Source organism: Theropithecus gelada, chromosome 1 (genome assembly GCF_003255815.1).
Source record: "Theropithecus gelada isolate Dixy chromosome 1, Tgel_1.0, whole genome shotgun sequence".
Lineage (NCBI taxonomy): Eukaryota > Metazoa > Chordata > Mammalia > Primates > Cercopithecidae > Theropithecus > Theropithecus gelada.
The window spans coordinates 163,588,339-163,600,076 of record NC_037668.1 but is presented as its reverse complement, the minus strand read 5'-3'; the positions used below and the strand labels follow the sequence as shown (position 1 = coordinate 163,600,076).

The 11,738-nt window shown below is 50.9% G+C and overlaps 1 protein-coding gene across 3 annotated transcripts in view; it reads right to left on the bottom strand.

The window, feature by feature from the left end:
• Positions 1-2,455: 2,455 nt before the first annotated feature.
• The window catches only part of PTPN7 (protein tyrosine phosphatase, non-receptor type 7), an 18,492-nt gene continuing 9,209 nt past the window's right edge, over positions 2,456-11,738 (bottom strand). For all 3 annotated transcript variants that reach the window (XM_025384565.1, XM_025384564.1, XM_025384566.1), the window contains exons 5-10: positions 9,882-9,958; positions 8,541-8,678; positions 8,080-8,190; positions 6,905-7,062; positions 4,745-4,858; positions 2,456-3,150 (exon numbers count right to left, since the gene is read on the bottom strand). In XM_025384565.1, coding sequence (XP_025240350.1) covers positions 3,057-3,150; positions 4,745-4,858; positions 6,905-7,062; positions 8,080-8,190; positions 8,541-8,678; positions 9,882-9,958 — 692 coding nt within the window. In that variant the 3' untranslated portion in view covers positions 2,456-3,056. The remainder of the gene's footprint in view (positions 3,151-4,744; positions 4,859-6,904; positions 7,063-8,079; positions 8,191-8,540; positions 8,679-9,881; positions 9,959-11,738) is intronic.

The following is an 11,738-nucleotide window of genomic DNA, read 5'->3' as shown; positions in this document are numbered from 1 at the left end:
TGAGTAGCTGGGACTACAGGCATGCGCCACCATGCCTGCCTAATTTTTGTATATTTTGTAGAGACGGGGTTTTGCCATGTTGTCCAGGCTGTTCTCAAAGCCCTGAGCTCAAGCAATCTGCCTGCCTCAGCCTCCCAAAGTGCTGGGATTACAGGCATGAGCCACTGTGCCTGGCCAATATTCTGGTTTATTAAGCACCATCTTTCTAACCTCTGCCCTTTGTAAGTCCCCCTCTAGCTCCTAAGATAAAGGCTATGGACTGAATGTTGATGTCCCCCAAAATTCATAGGTGGAAGTCCTAACCCCTAAGGTGATGGTGTTAGGAGGTGATTTAAGTCATGAGGGTGGGGCCTTATAAAGGGGCAGGTGGGGTTGGGGGGAAGAACACCAGCCCACAACCTTTTCACCATGCAAGGACAGAAAGAAAGCTCTGCCTAAGGCTGGGCCCGGTGGCTCACGCCTGTAATCCCAGCACTTTGGGAGGCCGAGGCGGGTGGATCACGAGGTCAGGAGATCGAGACTATCCTGGCTAACATGGTGAAACCACGTCTCTACTAAAAATATAAAAAATTAGCCGGGTGTGGTGGTGGGTGCCAGTAGTCCCAGCTACTCGGGAGGCTAAGGCAGGAGAATGGCATGAGCCCGGGAGGTGGAGCTTGCAGTGAGCCGAGATCGCGCCACTGCACTCCAGCCTGGGCGACAGTGAGACTCCGTCTCAAAAAAAAAAAAAAAAAAAGAAAGAAAGAAAGAAAGAAGGCTCTGCCTAATAGCCAGACACTGAGTCTGCAAGGGTCTCGATCCCAGACTTCCCAGCCTCCAGAACTGTGAGCAATACATTTCTTTTTTCCTTTTTCTTTTTTTTTTGAGACGGAGTCTTGTTCTGTGGTCCAGGCTGGAGTGCAGTGGCATGATCTCAGCTCACTGCACCCTCCGCCTCCAGGGTTCAAGCAATTCTTCTGCCTCAGCCTCCTGAGTAGCTGACTACAGGTGTGTGCCACCACACCCAGCGAATATTTTGTCTTTATTAGAGACAGGGTTTCACTGTATTAGCCAGGATGGCCTCAATCTCCTGACCTCGTGATCCACCTGCCTCAGCCTCCCAAAGGGCTGGGATTACAGGCGTGAGCACCGCGCCAGGCCAGCAATACATTTCTGTTGTTTAGAAGCCACACGGTTTACGGTAGTGGGAATTGTTACAGCTGCCTGAGTAGACTATGAGAGTCCACCCTGTCTCACTTCCTAAATTGACTTTGGTTTCACCTTATTTTATGTCCTTGGAAGTGCTAGAAAAGTGCATATCCCAAGGGCAAAGATTTGCAGCCTGCCTGTCCCTGGTCTGCAGTCTTTCTTCTTACAAAGAAGCCCCAGAGGGCCTAGAAGAAGATGGAAAGAAGGAATGAGTCAGTCATCCAAGAAGTCTTTATTTTCCCACTTGGTTACTGTTTTGGAGCTTGTGCCCTCTGAGTTCTGAGATGGGGTTGGGGGGGCAGTGCCAGGGAAGGCCTGTGGGGCTGTGCAGTTGCTTCCCTCTGGGCTGGCTCTGAGCCCAGGGCAGGATCAGGCACTTGAGAGCCCCCCACCGAGCCTCATTGGCATAGACAGTTGTGCCTCTCACAGGGCTCAGGGGAGGTGGAGGTGTGGGCAAGTCCATCCCCAGGGCTGTAAGGAAGGAGCAGCTCCTCCACAAGGCCAAGCAGAAGCATTAGGGAAATCATCCTCAGTTTTAGCACTGCGTGTTCTTTAGGAGAGAAGTCCTGAGTGAGGAGGCCCAGCTGTTCTCCAGATCCAGCTCCTCGGGGGTTTCCACAGAGAACTGGTATCAAGGCAGCTCTCAGGGGCGGCATGCCCGGTGATGCAGCATCTTACCTTCATCCCCATCTCAGAATAGGCAGCCTGTCTCAGATTCAAGAAGGACGAATCCTGAGGTGTGGCGTTCAGTCCTTAGTTAGACCTGAGGTCCCCTGGAAATTGTGTTGATGCTGAGATGGATGAGGGGCGCTCGTTCTCTGGGGTAGACAGTGAGGAGTCCAGTTTCAGCCGAGCCTCCATGTCTGCATGGATGGTTATGACCCTGATTGTTTTTGGAAACAGCCAAGCTCTCTAGGTGTACTCAGCAAATGCAGAGTATAGAGGGTCATGGCGGGGTTGGTTATCTAAAATCAGACTGAGCATTTTGCCTCCTCTTCTCCCCTTGCCTCTTTCTTTTGTCTTCTTGCATACCCAGAGTATTATTTAAGCCATGGAAGCAAAACAGAGACTGCTCAGCCTCCCTAAGAGTAGTTGGTGGGAGTGGCCAGCAACCATGGAGGCAGGAGCAGCCCCTCTTTGCCTCTGAGTAGTCCCCACATGTTCCCTCTTCCTGAGATTTCAACTGCCAGGCCCGGTCACCTCTGTAGCCTACTCTTAGGACACATGAGTGGAGGCAAGGGTAACCAGAGTCCTTGTTCTTTCTTTGGATTGGAGTTGTCCAGCCCTTCCGATGTCTGGTCAGGGAGCAGAGTCACTGCTAAGATGTTGAGACTTGGAGATCAGGACCAGACTTTTCCCCATTCTTGCATCTGGCCTGTGCTTGGGCAGGGCCTCGGGTGAAGGATGGTCTTGGAATCACCCTTTTGTCAGCCCCAGGAAGGAGTGACTGGAGTGGCTTCTAGAAACTTCTCTCATTGCTTTTCCCTCATGGCAGCTAAGCACTTAATGTTCATGTTATAGAAGAGGAAACTGAAGCTCACAAAGAGTGTCTTAGAGAAGACCAGGACACCTGGGCTTCTTTCTTTGTCTGTCATAAATTGCCAGCTCCTGTCTTTAAGTTCAGAGAGACATTGGAGGTTCCCCTTACGTCCATCTGGGGCCAACAGAGGAAGCAGAGGAGTGGCCAGTGGTGAAGACCTGGAGTCCAGCCCCTTGTCCTTACTGATGCTGCTTCCTGTGACTGCAAGCACCACTAAGGAGCACACCCACCCCAGGGGTACCCCCAGATCACTCGGCCCACTTTCCCCAGACCCACCTTCCCAGGCTTGAGGGAGGTGGGTGCCTGGGCTGTTGGAGGGTGGCAGGGGTCAGGGGCTGGGTTCCTCTGGAAGCTGGCCTGCATACAGGGCCAAAGTGTGGTGCAGGAACTGGTACTGCTCTGCCGTCTGGATCATCCCCCCTCTGCAAGGAGAAACACACAGACCATGAGTAAAGGAGGGTCAGGGTGCTGGCTGAATGGCTCCAGTCAAACATTCTTGCGGTCCTACTGGAAAAGTCCTGGCTTTCTCAAAGAACATGCCAACTCCTTTGCCTGTGTTACTCTTTTCTTTTTCTTTTTTTTCTTTTTTTTATGAGACAGTCTCACTCTGATACCCAGGCTGGAGAGTAATGGTATGATCTTGGCTCACTGCAGCCTCTGCCTCCCGGGTTCAAGTGGTTCTCCTGCCTCAATCTCCTGAGTAGCTAGGACTGTAGGTGCCTGCCACCATGTCCAGCTAATTTTTGTATTTTTAGTAGAAACGGGGTTTCACCATGTTGCCCAGGGTGGTCTTGAACTCCCGACCTCAAGTGATTGGCCCATCTTGGCCTCCCAAAGTGCTAGGATTACAGATATGAGCCACCATGCCCCGCCACCTATATTCATCTTTTCTACTTGCTACTCCTCCTTGCTGACCCTCAGATTTGCTGTGAGAGGAGTCCTCTGCCCCTTACACGTGCTGAGGGGTGATGCCCCGTGTTGACGCTTGGTCTTCCTTGATTCACTCAGCTCCTGGGACAAAACCAGACCTCTGAAGCCTTGAGTTGGGCCAGGAATACTCCTGAGCCTCAAGTTTCCTTCTTTCTAATAATCTTAAAAGTAAAAATAATGATTCCATACATTTGTATAATAGTTTCCATTTCCAAAACACTTTCATATAAGTTAACTCATTTCTTACAACAGTTTTCTGGGGGAAAGAGCCATTATCTCTCTCTAGATAAAGAAGTGGGGGCTGGGCACAGTGACTTGAGCCTGTAATCCCAGTACTTTGCGAAGCCAAGGGGGCATTGTTGAGCCCAGGAGGTCGAGACTAGTCTGGGCAACCTAGTGAGACCCCATCTCTATTATTAAAAAAAGAAGAAAGAAAGGAAAAAAAAAGAAATGGGAGCTCAGAGAAATCTAGTGACATCTCAGTGAGACAAAAGTTGGAATCTGAACACTGGCTCTGCTTCAACCCAGTGAGCTTCTTTGCACTACTTGTTGCCTCATATCATGTTTAATTCCAGGCCTCCAAGCCAACTTTCCAGATAGATATTCTTTTTTTTTTTTTTTTTTTTTGAGACAGAGTCTTGCTGTGTCGCCCAGGCTGGAGTGCAATGGCACAATCTTGGCTCACTGCAACTTCCACCTCCTGGGTTCAAGCAACTGTCCTGCCTCAGCCTCCTGAGTAGCTGGGATTACAAGGGCCCGCACCAGGTCCGGCTAATTTTTGTATTTTTAGTAGAGACAGGGTTTCACCATGTTGGCGAGGCTGGTCTCGAACTCCTGACCTCAGGTGATCCACCCACCTCAGCCTGCCAATGTGCTGGGATTACAGGTGTGAGCCACCGCGCCCGGCCATCCAGATAGATATTTTTTGCTGGTTGTTAGTTGCAAAATAAACAGCTCTAAGCAGAAAGGGTTTCTTCCTTTCTTGCAGGAGTGCTTGATGGTGATGGGCCTATCAGGGCTCTGGGGCCCAGAGGCACTGATGCCCCCCATTAACGTTGTTGGCCTTGTTTACACCCACAGACCCACCTGTCTAGCCGCAGTTGGCACACAATGCCCAGAATGTCCACTTCCCCTCGGGCCTTCAGCTGTTGACAGCCAATTCGCGTGGCGATGAAGCAGCCTGTCCGGCCAATCCCTGCACTGAAGATAGCCAGGGAGGGGACAGGGAGGTCATGGGAGACAAGGGAATCTAAGAGCCAGGCCCCAAACCATGGAGAAAGAAATGGGACCTGCAGGTGCTGTATTTTGGGGATAGGACTCTGGAGATGGGGGCAGGTAGAGTACCTCGGATTCCAGTCCCCTTGGGGACCCTGCTGGAGGCAGGTTATAACTGGCACGGGAGGAGTTTACATTTCTTACCAGCCTCACTGTAAGCCTGTTGCAGGCCACCTTCTGGTCCCTGTGGACGTTTTGATGATCTCCCCTCTGCTGAGCATCTACAGCAGTTTCCAACAGACAGTTCCCCACTTGTGGGCGTGCTGACCCTTGAGCCCTCCTTATCTAACCTTGACTTCCTCTCAGCTCAGACTCATCTTCCACGCAGCCCATACCCGGCCCCTCTGTTTCCCACCTCGGCGCCCTCCCACAGTCTTCTCTCCGCTCTGCTCTGCTTGCTCCATCGTGCCCTCTGTTTATTTCAAAACTCCCCAGGCCTCCTGTTCCTCTTGCATGAGCCTCTAATGACCTCCCTGCACATGTCCCATTGCTACCTGTGGGTGGGCTGGGAAGGCCCTGTGTCATGCTTTTTGCCTCTGTGCTCTGTTTTATTTAGGATATGCACTCCCAAATGATCTCTTTCTTTAGTCTTATCCCCTACGATACCCTCTCACTCCAGCCCAATCCATTTTTCACTCTATAGCCAAAGTGTTATTTTACAACCAAGTGTCTTAGCCAGTCCTACAAGGCCCCTCATCATCTGACCTTCACTGGCCTTCCAAACCCATCTCTCATCATTACCCCACACATAACCTCTGGGACCAACCTGTAACCCTGCTCCCAGCAGTGTATCCATTTTCACATTTCTTCTCTGGGCCTTAGTTAGCATATGCTGTTCCACCTGCCTGGAATGTGTTCCCTTCCCTCTCTTCGCTTGGCTAATTCACCTTTCAGGTCTTAGCTTGGCTTAGATGGCCTTTCTCTTGGAAAACCTTCTCTGGTCAAAGTCTGGCTTAGGAGACTTGGTTCTATGCTCCCCATCATATCCCCATCACAGCTCTCATCACATTGTGTGATATTTAATAGTTTTTTTTTTTTTTTTTTTTTTAAGACAGAGTTTTGCTCTTGTTGCCCAGGCTGGAATGCAATGGCGTGATCTCAGCTCACCGCAACCTCCACCTCCCAGGTTCAAGTGATTCTCTTGCCTCAGCCTCCCAAGTAACTGGAATTACAGGCATGCACCACCATGGCCAGCTAATTTTGTACTTTTAGTAGAGACAGGGTTTCTCCATGTTGGTCAGGCTGGTATCGAACTCCCGACCTCAGGTGATCCGCCTGCCTTGGCCTCCCAAAGTGCTGGGATTACAGGCCCGGCCGATATTTAATTGTTTAATCTGCCTTCTTTGTTTGTTTTTGTTAGTTTGTTTGTTTGAGATGGAGTCTTGCTCTGTTGCCCAGGCTGGAGTGCAGTGGTGCAGTCTCAGCTCACTGCAACTTCCACTTCCCAGGTTCAAGCAATTCTCCTGCCTCAGCCTCCCACGTAGCTGGGATTACATGCACGTGCTACTTTTTGTATTTTTAGTAGAGACAGGTTTTCACCATGTTGGCCAGGCTGGTCTCAAACTCCTGACCTCAAGTGATCTGCCCATCTTGGCCTCCCAAAGTGCTGGGATTACAGGTGTGAACCACTGTGCCCGGCCAATAATAGGGTTTTCAATACATATTTGTTGAATGAGTAAATGAGTTCCCCAACAGTTGGAATCCTGTTTATGTCCTCCTGCAGCTGACTGGGACCTTCCTGATATTCTGTCCCCTCTGTGGATGGGGCCTGGGTGTCCAGCCCAGATGTCCGGGTTCTGCATGAAGGAGGTGAAAAGAACAGAGCCCTTGCTGAATGGCCTTGTGAGTCATGTCCAAGGACGGACTAGGCTTGCCTGATGCTCTTCTGCTCAGACCCTTCCCCAGGAGAGACCCAGGGGGCAGGGGAGGGGAGCGCAGTCCACAGGCTGCAGTGAAGGGAGGGCCACGCACCTGCAGTGGACTATGATGGGCCCGGGGTGGGCAGCTGTCTCCGGGCTCTCCTCCACCTCTGCCACTAGGCGCAGCAGGGGCCCAGCTGATTCTGGTGTCTGGTGGTCGGGCCAGGCTGAGAAGAGGATGTGCTTTACTGACCGGCACTCTTCCCGGTACTGGGTTGGAGACAAGGCATGAGAACCAAGGTCAGGGTGGAGGGCATGTCTGCCTTTTTCTCTGGTGACTGAGGAAGGCAAGGGCTGGAATTACCCTGTGGGGGGTCATCTACTCAAAGCAAGCTAGGTTGCAATTTTCATGTTCATCATTCTCCACCGCTTCCCCCTCCAAAATGCTGGGAAGGAGCATTGTCCTGGGAGAGGGGAGACCCCGAAATTCAAGTCCTGGCTCTGCTTCCCATAAGCACATGACTTTGGGCAAGTCCCTTGATCTCATTTTCTTCACCTGGAAAATGGGGATAGTGATATCTTACTGGTTTACTTGCTAGGATATTTGGAGGAGAATGAGTTGATAGAGGAATGCTTTCAAAAATATAAAACACCGTAAAATAATAGAAGGCATTTAAAAAGCCCTTATGTACATGTTATTCCACATCTCTTTCTTTCTTTTTTTTTTTTGCTTGTTTTTTTGAGACACACAGTCTCACTCCATCACCCAGGCTGGAGTGCAGTGGCACAATCTCAGCTCACTACAACCTCTGCCTCCTGGGTTCAAGTGATTCTCCTGTCTAAGCCTCCCAAGTAGCTGTAATTTTTAGTAGAGACGAGGTTTTACCATGTTGGCCAGGCTGGTCTGGAACTCTTGACCTCAGGAGGACTCCGCCCGCGTCAGCCTCCCAAAGTGCTGGGATTGCAGGCATGAGCTGCCACACCTAGCCTTCCACATCTCCTTTAACCTCCTCTCGTTCCCTTGGCCCGGCTCCTGGATCCTGCCTATCCTCGCCTGACCATTCACACAGACAGGTGGGTACTTCCTGGTAGTCCTATTCGGCTTTTTGGCTCTGCCCTATTAACTAGAGGCTGAGGACAGTGCTCAAGTTTCTCTTTCTTCTATAGATGTGGATTTAAGATGGTTTAGATGAGCAAACTCTTGGCTCCTAGTGAAGAGCCGGCCTGAGTTCCAGAGATGCTGTGGGCAGCCCAACCTCCCACTGGGCCTGGCCCCTGGGGTGGTACCTGGATGGTGAGCTGCCGCACAGTGTATTCTGGGCACTCTTTCATGTCCTGGATGCGAATCTGGAAGGGTCCATAGCTTTCCTCTTCTGTGGGCCAGTAGTGGACACATTTCTAGGAGGGAGGAAGCTGGGAGTCAGAAGAGGGTCAGCTGGAGCAGGTGACAGGGCAGCAAAGAGGGGCTGGTGTCTCCTCCCCATCTTCCACCCCTACTGGATGGAAGGTCAGCAACAGGGAGCCTGGCTCTTCTGAGCTTGACACCTGCAAGCAGAGTGCTCACCCTATCCTATATTTCGGCCATGGACAGCCTCCCAGGGGTATATCTCAGGGAATTTTCTGAGAGGTATGAGCTGGGGCTGGCTCCCAGGGAAACCTCTGGTCCTGAGCTGCCCTGTGTGGGGAGTAGGGGGTGGGGCGGGCATAGCACTTTCTGGGTTCATCATGAACGTGGCTCTGCCTCCTACCTCCTTGCCCTCTCGGAGCTGAGTGAGCATGACAATGAGGGACACTTCCTCTTGCCACACCATCTCCCAGAAGTCCGACACAGTGTTGGGCATGGGGCCCTGGGTGGCAATGTAGACCTTCTCCTTCCCGTCATAGCCCTGGAAGGTGGAAGCACAGGGGAAGGGGTGGGGAGCAGTGAGAGCAGAACTCTGGGGTGATCCTGGATGCCTCAGGTGTTGGGGTCAGCCTGAAGCTGTGAACCACAGGTATAGACACACACGTGCATGAACACGCACACTCAGAAGCCACACGGTGGAAAGGATATGGGTTCTGGAGTGAGGATCAGATCCCTGTTCTGCTGTTTCCTGGCTGTGCCACTATAAGCCAGTTACCTAGCCTCCGTAAGCCTCAGTTGTATCATCTGTAAATTGGGCGTAATAATATCTATCTTGTAGGAATGTAGAGTGGATTAAATTCAGTAAGATATATTGAGTCAATATAGCAAGTGCTCTATAAATGTTTATTCTCTTCCTCCCCTGCTGCTTTCTTCTAGCACAAAATACCTAAACAGTGTTTAATATTTGTTCAGTGACAGTTTCACACTTACATGTTACTTTTCTATAAAAGTAGTAGCAAAATGTAGCACAGTCTCCCTAACCTGATTTTCTCACCTTCAGGACCCTCAGCTTCCTGCTCCTCAAGATGATGGTGGAATCAGGACTGCAGTTGATCTGGTATTGGCCGGCAAATGGAAGATCGTGTTTCCCCATAGCTTCCCTAGCTAAGAGCTTTTCGCCTCCCTGCGCCCCTGACTGATGTCTTACCACACTGAGTCACTAGAGAGCGCTGCTTTTACATCGCCTTAGGGTCCACAGCAGCGAGAAGCTGTCGAGGAGCATCCACCTGGCCTGGAGCTTCCTATAGCTTGACATCAATCAACCGTCTTCACATAAGAGGGGCTACTTGAGGGTCAGTTAAGGTAAGTTGTGGGGGAGGTCCCATTACTGCTGGCATCACCCATGCAGTTCTCGGGAGCTGCGACCTCTCAAGGAGCTGGAGATTGGGTTCAACAACACTAACTTCCTGCTAAGTTTAGAGGGTGGCATGGGAGGGCTGATAGTGGAGGTTAGGGAGACTCGGTGGTCTCTCCAGATATTTTTCAACACCTGCTCCGTTTTTTAGGTTGGTGCCTTAGGGCGCGTTCAGTGCCAGCCCAGCTTAGTAGGGCTATGACAGCAGTGAGCTGGAGCAGGGAGGGCAGGAAATGCAGGCACCTGATCCACCAGTCACAGCTGGAAGATATTCTCAGATGTCTGAGAATTCCCCCATTCCCCACCCACCACTGCAGCCAGGCCACTCACTCGGATGTAGTTGGCATTGATGTAATCTCCGTCCTCCTGGCTCTGTGCCCGGCCTAGACAGACACGGCTCTGGGGATCTAGGAAATAAAAATCAGCAGAGGTCAGAGGTCAGAAGGTGACCAACTAACACAGACTCCAGCAGGATCAGAAAGAAGAGAGTTCCTGTGCTCATCACAGTCCCAGCACCTTGTGTACAGCAGGTGGCCTTATCCCCACTGAAGTTGTTGTTGTTGTTGTTGTTGTTTTTAGAGACAGGGTCTCACTCTGTTGCCTAGGCTGGAGTGCAGTGGTGTGATCACAGCTCACTGTAACCTCTAACTCCTGGGCTCAAGTGATACTTCTGTCTCAGCCTTCCACATAGCTGGGACTGCAGGCACATGCCACACCACACCTGGCTTATTTATTTATTTATGTTTTTGGTAGAGACAGGGTTTCACTTTGTTGCCCAAGCTGGTCTTGAATTTCTAGCTTCAAGCAATTCTCCCACCTCAACCTCCCAAAGTGCTGAGATTACAGGTGTGAGCCACCATGTCTGGCCCCTATGAAGAATTTTATACGGTAGGGAGCTATATAATGTTTTTGAGCAGGACAGTGACATGATCAAAGCAATAGTTTGGGAAGGTTAACTGAGTGGTGCTATACAGGATGGACTAGAGAAGAAAGGGAACGGAACAGCAGAGACCAAATGGGAAGATATAATATCAGATATAATATTCTAATACATATAGAATTCTATCCTTGAGATCAGTACGGGTTTAGAATAAGATTATGCTGGTAGGAATGGAAAAAGAGATGTAGAGGAAGAAGAATTTGTTTTCTAATGGTGAATATGGGATTCAGATGAGCAACTTGCTGGATATCACACAGCCGTGAAGTGGAACTAGGACTCAGATTCCACTCAGCCATGAGGCATTTGGCCTCTGCCTCTAAGGGGGAAGGATTTCTCTAAATGAAACCCAAACATGGATGAAGAAGCTGGCTTGTGAGGAAAGGAGAAGAGACTCTTGCTCTGCTCATGCCAGCCTGGTCATGGACAGAGGATACCCTGGGGACCAGGGGAATCTCAGGCAAAGGAATTGTTCCCTTTTCTGGTGGCTGCAGGTCTGATTAGAATTAGGCCAAGAACAGGGGTACTCCTCCCCCTGGCCTGGAATAGCGCTAATAGCCCCTTGATCCGCCCATGCAGGCAGAGGGCACTCCAGGAGGGTTAGCAGGAGACAGGGCCCATGTGCTCACTGAGCTAAAGCCTCAAGCTGGGAGTAGCTTCCCTATAGGGAGAGCAGGGGAGGGAGGGAGAGGCTCCAGGGCCTCGTGCCTGCCTCTGAAAAATAGAAGGTGCTTGTCCTGGGTCTGTCAGCTTGCAGGGTCACCCCCTCCTAGCTGAGTGTCCTCCATCCCCCCCGCCACTGCTCTCTTGCTGGCCGTTGCCCTGTCTCCATCTGACTTTCTCAAAGCCCTCTCTCTGGGAGCCCTCCTGGTGGTGCTTCCTCCACCACAAGCCTTGGCTGGGCACTTCCCAAGCGAGAGGAAGACAAGGAAAAGGGCTTCATGCAAGTAGCTAAGCTGAATATCTTAGGTAACGTATTCAACTTATCTGTGCCTTAATTTCCTTATTTGTAAAATGGTCATCATAATATCACAGTACAAATTTCATGGGATTGTTGTGAGAAATGAGTGAATATAAAAGATTGAGACTGGCCGGGTGCGGTGGCTCAAGCCTGTAATCCCAGCACTTTGGGAGGCTGAGACGGGCGGATCACAAGGTCAGGAGATCGAGACCATCCTGGCTAACACGGTGAAACCCCGTCTCTACTAAAAAATACAAAAAACTAGCCGGGCGAGGTGGCGGGCGCCTGT